We start from the raw sequence: 22,328 nt of genomic DNA on the forward strand, positions 1-22,328 counted from the left end.
CAAGGAAGTCCAAGTGGGAATGAAGAAAATGTATCTTCATTGGCATGTTGCCTGAAGCAACATAGCCATAGAATAGAACTGACATACTCCGTTATAAACGACAGTTTTTGAAGACCGTCCACGCAACGCGTTCTGCACCCTGCAGAAGACCATCAAAGTGGCTATCCTTCATCTCTGATTTGTAGACCAATGAATTCTTTGGATCCTCTGATGGGTTATGTGCAACATGCTTCTGCCCTGGAACCAGTTACTGTCAAACAATAAATCTGTGAATCTGATTATTTCAGATTGTTTCAAAATGTCAATGACAAAATTGGCTTTCTCAAATTGTTTCTCAAAAATCGTATGTGATATGAAAAATTTCAAAGTAATTTTTGTGATGAGCATCAAAAAGTCTATTTTAACAATTGTAAACCAGTGTAAAGGAGCTACAGTTTGAAAGAGAATAACACTGGTAACAACTGACAGTTTTACTAACATTGTAATGCTTGTGTAGTACAGTAGAACAGTGTGTGTGTGTGTGTGTGTGTGTGCGCTGGTTTATGTAATGAATGACAGCGACATGGGTCAGACTTAAAAAATGGAATCACTCTGTTGTTGGGTTTATTCAGGCTTATCACACACTAAGGTGTATTTCCCAGTAACTACAGGAACAGCCAGGACACTGTATCAGGACACGAACACCTTGGAAATTAGTTTATTATTTATAATTATAATAATTAATTGTTTACTAATTTTATTTTATATAAATAACAGAAGGACAGTTGTATACAGTTAAAACTGAATATGTGAAGCTGAAACAAATGACTTCTGTTGTTTTTAAATAACTAATTATGTAACAAGGACACGATTGATTATTGTTAATCTTAATTAATTAAATATTTTTCCTATACATCCAAAGAAATTCTGATTCTAATGAATGCCAAATAAAGTGTATTAAATAATTTCAAATTAGCTCAAATCAGCTCTTGATATTTTATGTTGAGTGAACAAAGTCTATGATGAAAGATTTATAGAAATAACAAATAAAGATTAATACAAATAATAAAGATGATGAAAAGTCTAGACTGTGGATAAGGGGGCCTCATGTACCAAATACCTGTTCAACTGTTAAGAACAATGGAGGATGGATCTTTTTAGGTTTGTGTTGCAGCCAGTGGGACGGGGAGGATTTTACTGGTAAAGGGAAGAATGGAGAAAACCAATGACAGAACTAGAAGCCTTTTGCAGGAAGAATTGGCTTTTCCTTTTCTTAAACTTTTCTAAAAAAGTAACGAATATTTTGGCCATGGCTCAGCCTTTGCATTGCCAATGTATATCCTCACTTAGATTTAGACCTTAGGGTTTACCAAGGACCTTTCCTCTATACTGCACAGCTTTCTGCAGCAACAGACCAACAAAGGAAAACAGCTAAAGCCCTGAGCTCAAACCACCTGATGCCTGTGCGACACGTCTTCACATATTTATATATTATTTACTGAAACGACCGACCACAGAGAGGAAACCTGCTACCACAACTAGCACAAACCCCGGATAACCCTTTACCCTGTGCAAAATACAAGAGGCCGCAGTTATTTTCCGTTTTTAGTCTGTGCTTCAAGATTTGTGAGAACTCTGATATGAGTCTCCCATTTGCAAACAATGTGGACGTAAAGTGGCAGCTAAAGGAGATCAGAGTCGGTGTCCCATTAATAACTGTGTCTCAGTCCACATGGTCAACACCAGCAAAAGTGCAGAGTGATCTGAACGTGTAGGCTCGCCGGTGCTGGAAATCCTGTGCGTGTGATATAGGAGTCCTTGTTTTTATATTATATTGCTTATATTGTATCAACCAGGCTGATTAGAAAACATCAAAGCAAACAGAGAAGCAAAACAATCACAAACATACATCACTGACACGAACCAGAGGGTTCCCCGAGATCTTCTTATATAGTACATTTAACATGTTCTCTGCTCCTACCTGAGATGTAGCCGATGGAACTGCTGATCTGAAGAGACAAGTTTTGTTCCCACGACAAAAGAAGACCAACACCACCCAACACCCCACCCACACACCCCTCCTGCACACACGCCCCTCCTCTATACACACCCCTCACTAAAATACATTCCACATCAGTAACTGAAGATAAAAAAATTATCATGATGTATAAGCCATGATGTAGCTCCAGATATTACAAACAGAAGTTAATCATTCATAATTCTGTTAGAAAATACAGCAAAAATAACTTTGAAATCTGAAAGATGGAAACACACCCTCGTATGAGTGACCCTGTACTGAGAGTCAATACGAGACCTGATGATTAAAGTGAGATGTTATGGTAATGCTCGCAGTAGTGGACAGGGTGTGTGGTTCCATCATTCCTTCAGTAGAAACTTGGTTGCAAGTTTGGTTACAAGGCTAACATTGATTTGACGAGGTCGTTGTAGTTGAGTGGTGCGAAAGGAACTTTGAAATCCGGTCAGAGTGTCCAGACTGAGACCTTCAAATGTGGTTTTTGGATGTCCAGACTATCACAAATCAATCTGGATACAATGTAGATATGTCATAAATCGAATTTGGGCTGCCAATCTGAACATAGCCTTAGACACAGTTCAGATCAGATGTACCAAAATTGTTTAATAAGGGCTTTAGTGTGAACCAGTCATTAACCCAACCCGAGTCAGCTGTGTAATCCCAGCTGGTGGCAGATCTTCACTGATTGATTCCTTATTGGTAGGCCAGAAGTTCTACCCTCTCCTGCCCTGTGTTGATCAAACAGGCCCCAGTGTACTAAGCAGTACTGAACCTGTGGCTCCACCTAGTGTTCCTTGTGTGATTGTGCAAGTGGGTGTTTCTCCGAGAAATGTCTTGCAAAATTTTAATTTTTTTTAAAAAATTTTTAAAGTTTTTTTAAAAAAGAGCATCTCGCCCTCCTATACAAGCAAAACCATATAGCATATATAGCAACCCAGTCTCATGCAGTATAATCAATATACCAAATGATCTTAACGCTAAGATGAGATTAAATCTGAATAAACCCACTTCCCTTCTCGATCTGTGTGCGGTCACCAGTTTGTGGTTAGTGTTTTCCTCTCAGTGGTGAGTTATTTAAACAAATAAAAATCTGAAATGTTCACAGTATTCGGTCTTCAAAACACACCAGAGATGATTACGGCCTCATTTTCCCTTGTAACTACTATTAAGTATTAGAATGTATACCCTAGCCATTTAGATGTATAGTCTGAACTCAAACATGTATAACTCAGGCATAAGGATGTATAAACTAAATAAGTACAAAACGAAGTAAGGCTTGTGTAGTAAAAGCACAAGAATGCAGAACCCAAGAATAATTATAAATAACCTAAACATGACCATGTATAACTAAGCAAAAGAATGAATAACCTAGGGATAAGGATGTGTAAAGACGTATAACCAATGCAGAGTTTATAACCTAAGCATTAGAATGTAATCTGAATTAAGCATTAGGATCTATAACCCAAGCATAAGGATGTATATTGATGTACAACTCAAGCATTAGGATCTATAACCCAAGCATAAGGATGTATATTGATGTACAACTCAAGCATTAGGATCTATAACCCAAGCATAAGGATGTATATTGATGTAAAACTCAAGCATTAGGATCTATAACCCAAGCATAAGGATGTATATTGATGTAAAACTCAAGCATTAGGATCTATAACCCAAGCATAAGGATGTATATTGATGTACAACTCAAGCATTAGGATCTATAACCCAAGCATAAGGATGTATATTGATGTACAACTCAAGCATTAGGATCTATAACCCAAGCATAAGGATGTATATTGATGTAAAACCCAAGCATTAGGATCTATAACCCAAGCATAAGGATGTTAATGGATGTATAACTAATGCATATATACCAAGTAAAAACAGGCACTACATCCTTAGATGACCACGGAGTCTACATTTATTAAAAACAGCAAAATAGCACAACACTTTCAACATACTGTCTTCTGTACACAAAATCCATTGCCATTAGTGTTTAACTCATGTTGACGTTTAAAAAAAATAATTTCATTATGTCCACCATGTGAATGGGAGATGGAATGTAGTGCTGGGTCTTCTGGAGATCTCCAAATCCAGCCATCAGTCCACAACGTAGACAAAATCCACAATCCACTTCAGGTTCCTGCGTCAGGAATTTCTGTAGCTTCTTTTTAGTTATTTGGCTTCATTTTTATCCTCAGATACCCCTTCTTTTTCTCTGTGGCTCAAAAAAAATGGCACAATGTAGAAAAACATCCGCCGTAGCGTCCATCTTGTGTACAATTTAACCAATTCAAAATTTACCAAAAAAAAAAAAAGGAAAATCCATCAGTGAGGGGCGGTGCTGAACTGTGACAGACGGTCATTGGTAGTATTAGTTATCATCATGATCTGGGGTAAACAGACTGACCAAACCAGTGTTCTCACTGTTGGCCACAATGTCTTTTGAAGGCTTCACCTTCTTAAAGAGGGCTGGAAGGTTCCGGATGTGGACCTCCTTCTTGAACTGCTGCCCAAGAGGTTTCTATTGAGAGAAAGGAAGAATTCAGTGTTACTGAAGAAGACAGAGGCTGTTTACACTCTGCATTAACAGGTTTCATATCTGGAAAGTGTTCAGATGGTTAAATTTTGTGTGTTCTTTAAATTCTGACCACTAGATGGCATTGTACTCTGTCCTAAAAAAGAACCTCCTCTTTCCAAGCAGAGTGTGCCTTACCCCAACAGTTCCTGCAATGAGCTTCTTAAACTGGTCTTTCCTCTTCTTTTCTCCAATCTTCTGTCCCGCAGGATTGACTGTCCTCTGGTCAAACTGCTCCAGCTGCTCCGGGTGGATGTTGGGAATCTGGTTCATGATGGCACGCAGCTCTGAGTATCGAGGCCGCTGTGGAGAACACAATGTTCAGCACCGTTCAGTACACCATTTACACCCTACATGCTTAAATCCAATAAAACATGAACGTTAAGGCACTATACACTATATGGACAAAAGTATTGGGACACCTGCTCATTCATTGTTTCTTCTGACAGCAAGGGCTCAATCAAGGCTTTTGTGGTAGTAACTGTCTCCACCCCATTGCCACCCCACCTTATCCCACAAATATTGGATGGAGCATCACCATCATTCCAGAGAACACAGCTCAATGCTGGGGGGCTTTATACCCCTCTATAGCCCACGCGTAGCATTAGGGCCAGACGCAAGGTGGCAATAGGTTCATGTGTATCTGCTTTAGAGAGTCCTATTGGCAGTATTTCTCTACAGGGACTAGACAAGATGTGTGTGTGCATTTGCACGTCAGTTAAATTAGAAGAGGTGTCCAACTATGTCTTACCAGTTTCCTCACAAACCAAGCTGGCAGAATGTACTTCATGCAAAAAGCCTCAGCAGAGTTGGCTCCCGGACCTCACACAGGTCTTACCACTACTAGGTAAGAAGAGCTCTCTACTATCCAAGCGCAAGACTTACCAGAGCATCGTAGATGAGCAAGGCCAGCTGGGTCAGGGCGGCATTACAGCCGTCATGCTGACCGTGCATCTGCAGAGCCTTCAGCACACTGACGTACAGCCACGATACTGCCTCTGGGAGCAAGTTCTTTCCAACCACCTGCACGACATGAAGCAATGGAATGAGCTGGGCAAGTATTGAAGGAGGGCATTCTAGTGTATGAGGAACACATTGTGTGAAATCGAAGGACAATTTTTGTACCTGTCTTAGCAAAGCCCAGCAGAACTGGGAAGCCACCCGTTGACAGTTAGCGGTGTCTCTCCAGGACAGGGAGTTAAAGGAGATGGCCAGGAGAGTCATGTAGATGTCCTGCAGGCATTACAGATCAACCAGATGTTACAGAAGGTATCAGTACAGATTTGAAACTAAAAATGGACAAAGTAGAGAAGAAACTTGCCTCATTTTGGAGAATACATTTGCCTAGTTCGGTGAGCTCGTCTGAAGTCTGGGGCACATTTAACTGGGAAGAATCAGTTGCCATCATCTCCTCATCTCCTGAGGAAGAACAAAAAGGATCCATTAGTATATGGTTTTGCTTTGAACCTTAAAGGACCTGCTCTAAGCTCTACCAGCAGCAGCAGGTCTGGAGCTCTGCTGCAGTTACTGAGTCAGTTGGAGGCTTTTCTGCACTCTGCTCTGAGCTCAGCACTCGGCCCTGACCCCACTCTGTAATTTTACGTGGTCTGACAGACACTGGGTGGACACTGAGCTGCTCTCTGTGAGCTGTTCCTCCTAAACTCTTCCACTGTTCAATAATAACACCACTCACAGCTGATGGAGGAAGATCTAGGAGGGAAGGTCTAAATTTCACCAGCTGACTTGTTGTTGGTGCAGCGGTGTCTCCTATTACATACAGAACCACGCTGGAGTTCAGTGAGCTCTTCAGAACCTCCCGTTCTAATGTGGGTAAGAAAGGCAGACTGCAGGGCTAGGGGCTGTGACTATTGACTGTGTGGCTAATGAACTTTTTTTAAGTAAAGGCTACATGACTGTAGGATGGAAATGAAAACAGGGTGTATGACTTAACAGTGGTGAGAAGTTTAAAACATGAACTTGCCATCTGCATCCTCCTTGTTTCCAGCTTGTTCTGGATACTTCCTTGATATGCACGACACCGCTGCAAAGCCAGAGCATAAATAAAACTCAGGAATGCTGGAGTCTGGAGGAATTCATAACAGATAATAGACACAGAAGGGGAACTCACAGAGCAGATCCATAACCTCCCGTGTGGTAAGCCGCACCAGCTGATCCTCCAACATCTCCTGAGTCACCTGGCTCTCCTCACAACACTCCTCTTCATCGTCAGGACCACTGGTTAAGATAAAACCGTGTCAGAATCCCACAGATTGAAAACTCCATCCACACAAAACTGAGGAACGGCCGACTCACCATTCACTGGTTCTTTGGTTGATGATCTGCCACCGGAAGTTCAGTCTCTGTAAGAGCAGAGATAGAGCAGCGTTTAGCATCTGTTCATATCATATACGCTATCCGTCTGTGTGTATATACACAGTATATACTTGTTCAGACAAAAGGAAAAATGAGGTTTACCTGAAGTAGGTGAGCAAACAGAATGCCCAGCACGGGGCAGAGAACACTGTCGTAGTAGTCTGGAGGACAGGACATGACCAGAGGCTTCATGAACATCCGTAAGCACATATACATTAAGGAACACAACCCTGAGAAGAAGCTACTTTAAAAAAAACAGTCATTGATGACATCCTATTGCACTTTTTCTAAAGGATATGGAGTAAGGGGCGGAGCCGATGGTAAGGAACATGTTCCAGGTGGATGAGGGCTGAGCCTACCAACTGTTCACCCAGCCCTTCTATTGTGAAGAAGTCCTGCTGCAAGGCTGTGCCAGCATGCCCAATGATATGATAACTGGAAGAGAACATCAGAAAGGGGAAATTTGAGAAACAAATGAGTGACTCAAAACACAGCCCTGCAGCTCTGCAATCAGGCCTCACCTGTTGTCGTAGAGCGCGCAGAAGAAGCCCTGCAGGCGCTCTAGCGAGCTTTTGAACACAGGGGTGTCGTACACGTCCATGGCTGGCTGGGAAATTGCTGTGTGGAGAAAAATCATATTTTAGATAAGTGTTATGTCTAACTAAGATCAACCAAATCAAAATAATCAGTAGACTACTTTATACACTATATGGACAAAAGTATTGGGACACCTGCTCATTCATTGATTCCTCTGAAATCAGGGGTATTAAGAAAAGAGTTTCTCCTGCTTTTGTTGGAGTAACTGTCTCTACTGTCCAGAGAAGAAGGCTTTCTACTAGATTTTAGAAGAGCATTGCTGGGAGGATTTGATTGCATTCAGTGACAAGAGCAGCGTTAGTGAGGTCAGGATGTTGCATGATGATCACCATCCCACCTCATTCCAAAAGTGGAATGGATGAAGCACCACCACCATCATTCCAGAGAACACAGTTCTTCCACTGCTCCACAGCTCACTGCTGGGGGGCTTTATACCCCTCTTTATATACATACCTGCTCTAGAGTGTCCTATTCTATTAAATTAGGGTGCAGCATAAAGCAGCTGAATTGTAACATTTTTTTTTCATGTGACAGGATGTTTATCAAAGCATTTCACTACTAGTCATATACTATATGAATCTGTATGTGACAAAACTTTGATTTATTAATATAATAAAAGTATGAATAAGAAGGTAAATTACATAAAATAAGATTCTTCTCCACATCCAGGACATCATATGCCCGAGAAAACGTCTCGCTGAGTCGAGCCATATTCTCCGGAAGGAATAAGCTGTTTAGGGTCCTGGAATGACAATTTAATGCAGTTAAAAAAAAGCAAACATATTTATCATATTTATCAATTGTTCAAAGAAACTAAACTAGAATCACCAAGCAAATCCAGGAACTATGTTATAGTACTGATCAGTGCTTGGTCCAAGTTACTGCTGCTTCACCAACTTACAGTTTTCCTCAGGTTTATCTAACAGTTCTTTCACCCTTCAACCATCATTTATTTTTCCTAATCACACTTTCCTAATCAATTAATCATCAAAATCAATAAATAAACCTTATTGTTAATGTAAGCCATTAACACAGTGACATTTCCCTGCCAGTGTGATACTCTTGTTGATAATAGCCAGAACACACACTCCACCTGATGAAGCCGAGTAGGTTTGGCAGCAGGGCGAGCAGTGGCTCTTTGCTGGGGTTTCTGTAGATGGGGGCTCCAGTGGAAGTGCAGTCCACCACAAATCCTCCAGCTTTGGCCTCCTGTAGATCATCGGGCCAGCGTGCCCGCTTCACCACTCCAAGAATCGTGTACACACAAAAACTGATCTGCAAATAAACATGAAGTGATTAGGGCTCTAATCAGAACTAACCTGATTACTACTTAATTTTATACACTATATGGACAAAAGTATTGGGACACCTGCTCATTTCTTTTTTTTCTTCAGAAATCATAGGTTTAAAAAGAGTTGATCCTGCTTTTGGGGAAGTATCTGTCTTTATGGTTCAGGGCAGAAAGCTTTCTACTAGATTTTAGAGGAGCATTGCTGTGAGGATTTGATTGCATTCAGGGACATATTCGTAAGAGAGGTCAGGGTGTTGGATGATCACCTCCCATTCACAACAAAAGTATTGGATGAAGCACCATCCATCATTCCAGAGAACACAGTTCCACTGCTCCACAGCTCAATGCTGCCAATAGGTTCATGATGTTTATCTGCTCCAGAGAGTCCTACTCTATTGGCAGGACACATCTACAAGGACTAGACAAGCTGTGTGCTCATTTATACAGCAATCAGTGCAAATTAAAGTAGCTCAACCCCTTCATTACAAGGGGTGTCCACAAACATTTGGACAAATACTGCAATTATATATAAGTTGAGTAGACTTTGGCTGATTTTCACATTTTAAGCATAGCCATAAGCCTGTATATAGTATTGTGTGATTTGTGTGTGCATTTCTCATATTTACCCTGGATCTGTTAATTCCCATCTGGTCTTCATCACTTGGATCACTGATGACCCGGTCAGCACCAACGAATGCCAAGAAACTAGCAGGGTCCCACAACACACTGCAACAAGACAAACAACATGATGATCCTCTTTTGTGGCCAGATGTGTTTTGTAATGAGACCTGATATCTGGAGGCAATAAGACTCCGGTCAGGCGTGTAGATGAGCGGCACAAGCCATGAGATTTCAGACGTGCTGCAGAGGTTTAACCAAACACAGGACTCACAGCAACACAAATATTGTTCAAAATAAGTAAACAAGACTCCAGAATATGTGGAATTCATCATTTGATCAATCTGAAAGCTGATAATTATTTATTTAAAAAAACAAAAAATCTTAGAAATTGTTTCCCCTATTATGGGCAACCAATGTGTCTGGAGGAAAGCGCCATATACTCAGTGCCTCCAATGCACCAGCCTGCAGATGCCAGCGACTGCCAGCGTTGCTGGAGAGTGCAAGGCCAATTGTGCTCTCTCGGGCCTCAGCTGCTGATGGCTAGCAGCATGACCAGGATGCGAACCAGCGACCCTCTGATCATAGTGACTGCTTCTTAGTCCGCTGGACCACCCTTGTGTATGTAATGTAATGTATATATAACATTTGCATTCAACACAGTGATTCTGAGATGATTACGCACATTTAAATTTGCTATCGAACTAAACTTACTGGAGTCTCTACACCTGCATTCAGTTTGACCAGTACCTGCGCATTTCCTCTGCGAGCCAGCGTGCTGTGACCGGGGCCATGAGCTCCTCTAAAAAGGCCCTCTGCTTCTCGTAGTCCTTGAACTGGTTACTGAGCAGCACCAGAGCCTCCACCATGGCACACTTCTCCATCTGGGTCAGCAGCAGTTCATTGGCAAACAGCTCCTTCACTTGGGTGTAGAACATGTCAAAGTATGGCTAAAACAAAAATAAACACACAAATAAATCAATACATCATGCAAATCATGACATTTTTTGCCTGTCTTATTTCTGTACTGGTGTCCAAAATTTGTGGAAACCCACAGGTACTGTAAGCTGCCCCCACTGCAGACACACAGCTTGTCTATAGTCCCTGTAAAGTAGTATTTTAATAGAATAGGACTCTCTGGAGCAGATAAAACATCATGACCTATTGGCACCATGCTGCCTAATGCCAGACGTGGGCTAGAGGGGTGTTAAGCCCTTAAGCTTTTGGGATGAGTTGAGAAAAGGTGATCATCCAACATCCTGACCTCACTAATGCTGGTTACTGAATGCAATCAAATCCTCACAGCAATGCTCCAGAATTTAGTAGGAAGCCGAAATAGACAGCTAACCCAACACAAGTAAGATATACTATTTTTGATACCTTTGATTTTGGAAGAATAATCAATGAGCAGGTGTCCCAATACTTTTGTCTTTAACGTGTACATGAAATTGTGTGCATATCCTTCAAGACAGATCCAGAAGCTGTAGATTTAATACATACTAGTAAGTACTCCGGGTACATCCGACACATCTTGATGATGGAGGAGCAGGCGTGTCTTCTGACGTTCTTTACAGCTCGGGTTCGAGGAGCCTGAAAGCATTTAATAAACAGCTTCAAACTGAAGCACCACCTGCATAGCAACGCTACACATTCAACACGCAGAAAGTCTTAAGAGCTCGACGGGGTGTCTTACCTTGCTTGCATCAACCAATTCAAACGTGATGGCAGGAAACATCTATGAAGAAAAAACTACAGTCAGCAAACCCTATTCTCAGTTTCCATCAACAGTCATAACTATGGTGATGTAGCAAGCAGGGAGGAAGGCTGGAGAAAGATCAGCAGATTCTTACCTTAAAAAACACCTGAGGTAGAAACTCTGGCCGATCTAAAACGAAGGGAAAGAGGGCAGACAGGCCGCTGAGGATGCAGGACAGTATGAGGGGGTCCCGTGTATCGTAGTTCATTACGGCCTGTAGAAGCTCCATTCCTTGGTCAACAGGTAGTTTCTGATGGTTAAATGAGAATTGATGCAGGTGAATTTACACTGTGTTACTGGTAGAATTCATAAACAAAAATCTACAATATCCTGTTCATAGAGATTCAACAAAAAAAGCAGGTTGAAGCAGCTCTTATTGGGAAAACTGGGCAGCAAAACAACTCTACAGTGGTGTAAAGGTAGATGGAGTAAAATGGGCTCTACCTCCTTCTCCAGAACTTTAAAAAGCTGTCCCATCACGCTCTCGGCGAAGAAGGTCATGGCCTCCCACTGCACGACGGAAGGTGAAAGCACAGTGCAAAGGCCCTCTCCGTTTTTAGCTTTAAGAGAGCAGAACAGGGGGTCAAAGTTTGGGCCAATACACATGTAAATACATTTCTAAGGACTGTGAATTTTCCTAATAATAAAAGTACAAATGAGTATAAATTAGAGTTTTACCAGTCCAGAACTTTATGGCAGACAGAATTTTGACATCTTATGTAACATAGCAAATAAAAAGGAAATAGTGATGATGGCATTTGTTCTGTAATTATCTTTTAATTTCTTCATATATTTGTAATTAATACATTTAAATGACAGTAAATCAATAATTCTAGTTTTCTATATACAGTGTATCACAAAAGTGAGTACACCCCTCACATTTCTGCAGATATTTAAGATATTAAGATCTTTTCATGGGACAACACTGATAAAAATGACACTGACATCCTCAGAGAGTTCTTTGCCATGAGGTGCCATGTTGGAACTTTCAGTGACCAGAATGAGCGAGTGTGAGAGCTGTACTACAAACCTGAACACACCTGCTCCATATGCACACCTGAGACCTAGTAACACTAACGAGTCACATGACATTTTGGAGGGAAAATGACAAGCAGTGCTCAATTTGGACATTTAGGGGTGTACTCACTTTTGTCGCCGGTGGTTTAGACATTAACGGCTGTATATTGAGTTATTTTGAGGGAAGAATAAATTTACACTGTTATATAAGCTGCACACCGACGACTTTTCATTGTGTCAAAGTGTCATTGTGTCAGCGTTGTCCCATGAAAAGATATATTTAAATATCTGCAGAAATGTGAGGGGTGTACTTACTTTTGTGATACACTGTATAGAATAAAAGACTGAACAATTCTGAAGACTCAAATATCGCTGTGAAATAAACCCCAAAAATATACAAGAAACTGCATCAAGAACCTGTTTATTAAACTTTACCTTTAGTCATACTAATATTTCATTCCGGAAACCGGGTTTCCGAATTACTGTTAACATCACAACGTGGGCGGGGGGTTTAAAGCTGTCAGCTCCGTCACGCTTAAAGGCTGTTGTGCCTCAGTGGGTTTCAATGGCTCTCTATTTCTGCTACCTCAGCTGGTTTCGTACTCTGACCAAAACTGAAACCTTAACTTCAGAACAGACCCGATAAAGAGATTCTGAGAGGAGTTACTTTCCAAGAAAGCACAGCAGTTTAAGCACAGCAGTTTAAGTGTTGCGCCTTTTTAAGATTTTAAATCAACACTTGGATATACATTGGTCAGCCTGCCTGACATAGGGTAGGTCCCTCTCGTGCCACCAAAATGGCTCTGACTCGTCGAGGCATGGACTCTACAAGACCCTCTGAAGGTGTCCTGTTGTATCTGCCACTAATTTTAGCAGCAGATCCTTTATGTCCTGTAAGTTTTGAGGTGGGAGCTCCATGAGCATCAGTGAGCATTGGGTATGGAGCACTTTTGGTAGGTACTGACCACTGCATACCTGGAAAACCCAACAAGACCTACTTGCTGATGTTCTGGAGATGTTCTGACCCAGTCATTGTCTAGAACATCACAAAGTGTCTCCGATTCTTACGCTTGTCTGTTTTTCCGGCTTCATCACCTTTAAGAACTGACTGTTTTTTCACACCCTGCCTAATATGTAGATCCACCCCTTGACAGGAGCCACTGGAACCAGATCATCAGTGTTACTCACTTCACCGATCAGTGGTGCTAATGTAATGGCTGTGAGGGCTATTATTACTGTAGTATAGTAATTATTCTTATTCTCTAACATTATTAATGGTCAATACTCACATTTAGTGTTCCCCGTGTCGAGTGGTGAGTTGAGCTGATACTGTAACCATTCTGCAGCGATCTGGAAGGCTTCAAAAGGGGCAATCTTACAGGCTTGACGAACGACTTCTCCCTGCTGGGCCTTATAAGCTGCAGGAGACACATCATCATGCTTTTAAAACTGTTCTTTCTTTGTACATTTAATAAAACAAGACTTAATGGATTTTATTTAACCTGATTAAACAGATTAGTTTATAAACCATTCACAATTCCTACACAATTAGCAGCTCCGTCATCTGTGGCTTGGTTCACTGTACAGAAACTTTACAGTGGTGGTAGTAGTAGAAGTCTACAGCACAAATATCGATGATTTCTAGCAGGAATGATGAAATACTGTCATCTTGCTCACCTCTAAATGAAACTATTAATATATGGACATTACAGCTCGGGTAATATATTGATTATACATCAATGTATTTGAAATATAATTTGTGGAGAGGAACAGAGGAACTGTCTATACAGTCCAGGGAGGGTTTCTACTAGATTTCTGATCTTTGCTGTAAAAAAAAAAAAGTGACAAGCAAGTTAAAGTGAGGTCAGGATGCCAATTGATCACCACCCCACCTAATCCCATACTTATTCTAAACGTATTGGATTGAGCTTCATCCATCATTCCAGAGAACACAGTTCCTCCACTGCTCCACAGCTCAATGCTGGGGGCATTATACCCCTCTATAGCCCACACCTGGCATTAGGCAGCATGGTGCCAATAGGTTCATGATGTTTATCTGCTTCAGAGAGAGTCCTATTCTATTGGCAGTACTTCATTATCTACAGGGACTAGACAAGCCGTGTGCATTTGCACATCAGTGTCAGCAATGGGTGCAACAAGTGTCCACTAACATTTGTCAATATTAAGTATCTAATTGCCCACCCACCCCACTCTGAACTGACTCAGTTCATACATTAACAGTTTGTACAAATTTGGAGAAATTGGTGGTGTTCTCCTTTAAAGCCCAGTCTCTACAGAAAGAGCAGCAGCGCATGGTTACGGTTTACCATTAAAGAAGATAATGAAGTCCTCGTCACAGTCAAAGTCCACACGGGAGTATTCACAAGACGGGCTGTCGCTCTTAGAAGGGAATCCAGTCTAAACACAGAGCGATCACCGTAACCATACAGACCATACGACAACCCCAGCAATGCCAAATCATTGAGTGATTCTTTAGTGACCGCTCACCTTCACAAGGTTGGTCATGGTTGCCTTCATATACTTAACAGCCATCTGTGCAAGTGTAGGATCCTTTGCTAAAACTTCATGTCTGAATATGCTTGCCCAGGTGGTCAAGGTGGAAGACCTCAGAAACTGTTGGAGGAATATAAAGAGAGCTTGATATTAGAGAAGTACACAGAACAGTCTCATAACTGCTCATAGCTTTCATGACATTTTACCTGGCTGGGATGAGTAGTGAAGGCAAGGAACGCTTCCATGTATTTATTCAGGTTAACAGGGACCTTCACTTCCACAGCTGAGCCCTACAGCAGAATTGTACATAACATCAGCTCCCAGTTAAACTTATATGCAAACAACGAACCTCCTAAAAGCATAGGCAACTCACCACTAGAGCACAGAGCTGACCACCTAGAGCGCAGAGCACCTGGCACAGCCGCTTCAGGAAGATGTACCTCTTCTCATCAAGTCCTGCTCCAGCTGGTCTACATTAAAAATTACTGACGTTTAGTTATGCACACTGATAAACGCTGTCTGTATGTGATAACGCTTTCAATGGTGTAAGCGTTGAAAATGCTGGCACAATATGGACAAAAGTAATGGGACACCTGCTCATTCAGGTTACTTCTGAATTCAAGGGAGTTTATTCCACTTTCTGACTGTATTTAACAACAAGAGAAGTGTTAGTCAGGTCAGGATGTTTATTGATCGCCATTCCACCTCATCTCAAAAGTGTGGAGTGTGGAGCTCCATCCATCATTCCAGAGAACACAGTTCTTCCACTGCTCCACAGCTCAATGCTGGGGGCCTTTATACCCCTCCTCTAGCCCACACCTGGCATTAGGCAGCATGGAGCCAATAGGTTCATGATGTTTATTTATCTGCTCCAGAGAGTCCTATTCTACTGGCAGTACTTCTCTACAGCTGTGTAAGCTTAGTAAGATTGCAGGACAGCAACAACAAACAAATATAAGAATTATGACAGTAATGGGAAGCACACTCACTGGTCACTGTTGGCTCCATCAGCAGACCTGCATTGAAACCAGATTGACAGAATAACTGCAGTGCAAAACTAGAAATCAACATTAAAGTCAAATTAAAAGCCAAATTAGGTCTGTAGATTTACATTTACAGCATTTAGCAGACGCCTAAACCTTCAGCTCCGCCACAATACACTAAACGAATCATCAAACATCAGTGTAGTATATTATCAAACCATTCTGAATGCCTCAAACCCTAAAAAAAGCTATTCAGAAGAGTAGACATGTACATCGGTCGGAAGGAGGCCGGGAGGAGGTACTTACTGAGCAGCTGACAGAATGTAATGCATGGCCACGTCTTCAAACAGGACCATCAGAGGCTTCCTCTCCTCCAGCTTCCCCTGCACATAAGAAAAAGCAACACTATTAATTAACCAGCATCCCTCACTGCTGCTCATTACTGCTGTACAATATATTGTTTATTAATTGTTACGGTGATTATTGGCCTTTGCAAAACTGACGTATTTGGTGATTTAAGGCATTTAAGTCATCATTCAAACATAAATAATTCTATAAATTAAAAATAATAATAATTCAACATGGCTGTAATGTATTGCAAGGCATAGGTATGAGGTATTCTGCCCTCTTTATGAACAAATTCAATAATAAAGTAGTTTATATTAGGTTTATATCACGGTCTAAAGAAATAGGACAAAATCGATGTGGGCAGCGGTCACTACTGTGCAGATATGAGTGGAATAAGGTTACTTTTTAAGCAAGATTAGTTTTTAAGTCTCCAGCTTCTTACCCAAACTTTCCATTCCACCTTAAGCAGCAGATACATCCAGGCATTTATACCATTTAAGGTGGGTGAGAATATTTGAGCTATAGCTGACGCTACATTTGACGCTATACTGTCTCTTGTCGCAACCATTCAAAGTTAATAGCAAAAATAAAATAAATAAAAGCAAATAATAAAAACCCCTCCACTTACTTTCCTGCTAACTGCGATGAGTAGACACTCTGCAGCCTCCAGCTGAAGCTCCGGCTCACTCAGGAGCAGGCACAGGATCTCCAACAGCTGGCAGTTTTCATTGGTGATGTGGAACAGAGCTACCCAGTCGATGTAGCCAGCCAGAGTGTTTAAGGTGGCGACGGCAACGCGACAGTGTGCTTTGGCCTAAAGGGAAAACAGAACAGGTTAAAATAGAACTCCTCATCCGTCGGGATTTAGGAGAATTGGGCCCCAATACGTCCTTCTTTGGTTTAAATGTGTTATAGCCTTAATCCCTTTCTATCTTATCCCTGAGCTTTTAAAAGATGAATCCCACTGTAAAGAAATCTACATTTATCCACTATTATGTGATACCAAATAAATAAATAAATATAAGGCTTAATAATTAGTCCAATGGGTGGTCATCTGATACAACTACCATTTACAGTCCAGTCAAGACAAGATTTTTAATAATCAATCAAACCGGACATTACATTATTCATTTTTGACCAACATCAACATGAACACACATTCAGAATAACACAGAAGTCACAACTATCTAAAATGAATGCTAATGTTCCAGATGTAGAGGTCTGGACTCCACTGGAGGTGGAGGTATTCTAAAAGCAGCAGCAGCAGCTTCACCAGCTTCATGTATCTTCATGTATCTTCTTGATCAGCTCCACATCCTTTCAGACCCACACACAGCAGAAGGACTGTCATACTGTGGATGTCTTTCAGATCTGCTGGAGTTTGATTTTCTCCTCCCTCAAAGCTTTACATAGTCTGGTGTGGTTGACGTGTCCCGTTCTGCCGTTTTACCAGAGTTTTGGAACCTCCTGTTTTTTCCATTTTTATCGTATTTAATAACCACGTTTTCACTGGATAGTAAGTCAATTAAGGGTGGCTTCAGGCAATCTGTTAATGCACAATTCGAGCCAACCTCTACACCAACGAAAAAGCACAGAGCAGTATACTGTTGCACCTAATAGACTGGACACCCAGCGCTCTCCCATCCTGCACAAAGGTACAACAGTGTAATTAAGTTCTGACAGCCCTGCAGTGTTTGACTCACCTTCAACTCTTGACCTGGAAGTACCTTCTGTGGAACAAAACAGAAGAAACTTGATGAACAGCAATATACTGCAGCAGTGTACCTTCTACCAGGTCTTGAACTTGGCATTAAAAAACCTTGTGAATCCACAGTAAGTTTCAGAGTGTGCTCCTGAGCTCCTCTAGGGGTCGTTTCATTAAAACCGCAAGCAGAAGTGCTTAGCACAGACTTGCTCATCTACAAAGACGGTCATCTACGTGAGCAGACACTATTGCCAAGACGATAAATTATGATGATAGCTGCTAAAAAAACAAGCAAACTTCAAGGATGTTCAAGTAAGAGCATCAAAAAGTGAGTGGAGTTAATGGCATCTTTATAAATCATTAATCATCAGTCTAACAAACTATGGTTCCTCAACTCAGGGCAAGAGCCGAGGTTTCTACTGGACAACCCTGAACTTTAGAATCAAGTTATCTTGCTAGCTGAGAACAATTACTGGTCTTGGAGAACCATCTGAACTTGCTCTTTGTGCGTACCAGTCTCCGGTACTCGTCAACGTGATGCTGCAGGATGGTGAGAAGAAAGGCGAAGATGCTGCCCATGTTCTGCGTCAGAGTCTGCTGGATGTCCCGCCGCCGCTGCGTGGGCAGAGTCTGGAACGTGATCACATCCTCTGCCAAGCGCAGAAGAATGAGCATCACCAGCTCGGTCTGTGTTTCCTGTAAAAGAGGGATTAGGGTTACATTCCCATACACCGTATGTCCCAAAGTGTGTGGACACCCCTCTCATAAATGCATTCAGCTACTTTAAGCTGACATAGATGTGCAAATGCACACTCACAGCTTGTCTAGTCCCTGTAAAGAAATACCGCCAATAGAATAGGCCAGGCGTGGGCTAGAGGAGTGTAAAGCCCCCCAGCATTGAGCTGTGGAGCAGTGGAAGAACTGTGTTGTTCTCTGGAATGATGGATGGTGGAGCTCCATCCAGCACTTTTGTTTGGGATGAGTTGGGGTGAGGATGACCTGACCTGACCTGACCTGACCTCACTAACGCTTCTCTCGCTGAATGGTTCCCAACCCTGATGCTGGAAGACCTCCTAATCTGCCCACCTAGTCTGCTCATCAACAAGCCCTTCTTGAGTTAAAGGTGGTATGTTAGAGCTGGAGACCACTCAAATGTACAAACCAGTAGGTCCACCAGAACCAAGGATGGATATCACTGCTATATAACCATTAGAATTCCTGAAGAGACCTTGAAGAACCCATTTTATCATCTATATGTATTAGATATGCATCATCTTTAATTAAAATAATAATAATAGATAAATAAAACATCCTCATGTTACGAATGTGGACGGTACGCTTCCAGCTATTGGTCAGAAATCCCACATACCCCATACGAAGTGAGGGTTTCCATCTCTTTCAGCATATCTGGCCAGTGCTGTGGCCATTCTCTCTTGATCATCTCCCCTATGATCCGCGAGAGAGCGTCTTTGATGTGACTCTGTTCCTCCAAGATGGGATAGGTACCCTGAGAACAACAAAACCACAAGCGGTGAGAACCCTCAGCACTAAAGCAGATCAAAATATCATCAACCTCACCAGCCTACATCATCATCATCATCATCATCATCATCATCTACTCACACTCGTTAACAGCTCCATGGTGCAGTTCTTCAGATGGACCTTGTCTTGCTGTGGCATGTTGTTCCATTGAAACCTGTTTCAATCAGACTGACACAATATAAGGGCTAGTAGCCTAAAATATGCACAGAAAGAGCTCTGTGAGGACATCTGAAGGGTTCAGGGGTTGGAGAGGGTTGGAGGGAGAGAGAGAGAGAGAGAGAGAACTCACTTTACGACGTGCTCCAGTATCTGCAGACCGAAATGCCTCACCACCGCCGCCTGGGACTTGTCTGCTAGCTGAAGGCCACATGGTACACAGAACGGACACTTCTCTTTGAATTCTTCACAGAACTGAAGGAGGAAGTGAGATGTTAGTTGGGTCAGAAGTATGACAGTGTATCGGCATTGGCTAGGGTGACCATGTGGGATCTAGAAGATGCATCTGTACAGGATTTCACTTTGATTCCATGTCAGCATTTGCTTTTACAGTCTGTTCATGTTCATATAGCTTTGAACATGCCTATTTACATCCCATCTTCGCCCCACCACACCTGATCTACCTATTTATCTATCTACCTCTATATCTATCTATCTATCTATCTATCTATCTATATAGATAGATATCACACACACACTATATAGCCCCACTAATCTATATAAAATCTCTATAAATATTATAAACAGTCCAAAAGTTTAGCATTTCAAATCAACAATCACAAAAATTCATTATTTTTTTGTTTTCCCCATAGTGACTGACTTTATTAATTTATTTAAAATTACATTTTTTTAGTAACTGTAGTGACTGACTTCATTAATTTATTTAAAATTACATTTTTTTTAGTGACTGTAGTGACTGACTTTATTAATTTATTTAAAATTACATTTTTTTAGTAACTGTAGTGACTGACTTCATTAATTTATTTAAAATTACATTTTTTTTAGTGACTGTAGTGACTGACTTTATTAATTTATTTAAAATTACATTTTTTTAGTGACTGTAGTGACTGACTTTATTAATTTATTTAAAATTACATTTTTTTAGTGACTGTAGTGACTGACTTTATTAATTTATTTAAAATTACATTTTTTTAGTAACTGTAGTGACTGACTTTATTAATTTATTTAAAATTACATTCATTTTGGCAAAACACATTTTAATGCATTTTTATTTTGCTTGTAACAAATTCACTTATTAACTCAGATCAAATGTACACATGTATTAACTCTCAGATTAAACACTCATTTTCAGAGCTGGGCAATATGACAATATTTAATCATATCGTGATCAATTTTGTTATCGTGATACACATTAAGCTTCTCTAATCATATGGAGGAGACAGTTAGTGTTAATAAACTCTGATCAGCTGCAGGTTTCATTACTAACAGTGTAATTAGACTGAAGGGTTCATTAGAGGAAGAGCAGCAGATGTTATAGAGTATAAATCACTGGATTCAGCACAGGAGAGGATCTGAATAGTAGTTTTTAGGAATCTGATTATTATATGATGAAATTATATTTATATTATATTTAAATATCACCTAACCCTACTTATTATACTGTTTTAAAGGCACTCATTTACTCTATTTTACTAAAATGTACAAAATTATACAGTTTACTCAGCATTTTTTTATATTTACTGATTTTTAAATAGTATATTTATCAATTAGACATAAGCATTTATTTGGATTTGGTCATATTAGATGTTAAGACTGTTTATTATTACTGTTTATATATATACACACACACACACACACACGTGTGCAGCAGGAGATGCTAAACGCTGCAGGTGTCCACCTCCTACCACAAAGCAAACAAACGTTATAAGAATATAACACACTGGACCAGGACCAGGACCAGGACCTGGACCAGGACCAGCAGTCAGCCTGCAGAGCCAGTTGACGATAACGGTACACACCACTACTTACACGGACCTAGCCGGTGTTCTGCCGATTTGTGCCCCCCGACAAAGCGTGCTACCACCGCGTATATTCAGCAGATCCAGGGCCAACGTTAGAGCGCACGCATGCGCAGAGGCGCTAGGTAGCACATCTCGGTGGGTAGCACAACTCGACACAACACCGGCTAACCAGCGTGTCGCAGAACAGAGCTGCTGTTAAAACACATGTGGTACAGGAGCTCGAACCCGCAGCCGTGCTTCACTAAAACGAGCCTGAACTGCAGCTCAGCCGCTCCGCCGCTCCGCCGCCCCGCTGCTCCGCTCCGCTCTCTCGAGCTGGCCGCGAGGCTGCGGTTACGTTAGCCGGGGGAGCTAGCCGGTTCTCCGGGTACCTTCAGGGCCTCCTGGCGGTACCGGTGAGTAGAGTCCGGGTCCATCATCACGTTCACAGCTTTTATCAGCTGCTCACACATCGAGTTGACCCGGTCAGCCATGGTGTGCACGGGGACGCGTCACTGCGGAGATACGAGCGCGGAGAAGGGCAGCAGAACAACACCACGGTAAAGCCCGGAGAGCGCGCGGCCTCACAGCGGAGCACGCATAAGGGCCGTCCCCTGCCCGAGCCGCACCACGCATGCGCGCCCGTCCTACGCATGCGTACTCCCCTTTACTCTAATTTAACTTTAATGTATTCATGGAGCTCAGATTACTCAGATTGACCTTTTATAAATGTACTGAGATTAAATTAACTGATTTATCTGCTTATATTAAACCACTCATGCATTTATTTACCCAAATTAAATGTTAATATTAACTTATATTAAATATATTCATTTACTCATATTCATTTACTGAGGTTAAATGTATTTATTTTAAATGTAATGAGATTAAATTAACTGATTTATCTGCTTATATTAAATCACTCATGCATTTATTTACTCAAAATAAATGTGTTTATTTTCTTCATTTTTATTTTATTTTTCTTTTGCACTTTTGCACTTTACTTCATTAAGTTAAGGTTTCGTTAAGTTTAAATG

The 22,328-nt window shown here is 41.3% G+C and overlaps 1 protein-coding gene across 1 annotated transcript; it reads right to left on the bottom strand.

Moving 5' to 3' along the window:
* Positions 1 to 3,909: 3,909 nt before the first annotated feature.
* xpo5 (exportin 5) lies at positions 3,910 to 21,916 on the bottom strand. Its single transcript, XM_072670208.1, has 33 exons — positions 21,684 to 21,916; positions 19,623 to 19,744; positions 19,415 to 19,487; positions 19,161 to 19,298; positions 18,305 to 18,487; positions 17,790 to 17,816; positions 16,715 to 16,900; positions 16,045 to 16,121; positions 15,745 to 15,771; positions 15,129 to 15,225; positions 14,962 to 15,045; positions 14,750 to 14,875; positions 14,569 to 14,659; positions 13,531 to 13,659; positions 11,669 to 11,784; positions 11,319 to 11,474; positions 11,162 to 11,203; positions 10,969 to 11,058; positions 10,219 to 10,418; positions 9,477 to 9,576; positions 8,653 to 8,834; positions 8,201 to 8,301; positions 7,484 to 7,580; positions 7,261 to 7,397; positions 7,065 to 7,162; positions 6,903 to 6,949; positions 6,718 to 6,824; positions 6,571 to 6,630; positions 5,911 to 6,008; positions 5,715 to 5,822; positions 5,475 to 5,612; positions 4,728 to 4,892; positions 3,910 to 4,535 (listed from the first exon to the last, which is right to left on the bottom strand). The coding sequence occupies exons 1-33, from the start codon at positions 21,783 to 21,785 to the stop codon at positions 4,386 to 4,388; spliced, it is 3,654 nt and encodes a 1,217-aa protein (XP_072526309.1). The 5' UTR covers positions 21,786 to 21,916; the 3' UTR covers positions 3,910 to 4,385.
* Positions 21,917 to 22,328: the final 412 nt, after the last annotated feature.

This window comes from Salminus brasiliensis, chromosome 24, assembly GCF_030463535.1.
Source record: "Salminus brasiliensis chromosome 24, fSalBra1.hap2, whole genome shotgun sequence".
In the NCBI taxonomy this organism is placed as follows: Eukaryota; Metazoa; Chordata; class Actinopteri; order Characiformes; family Bryconidae; genus Salminus; species Salminus brasiliensis.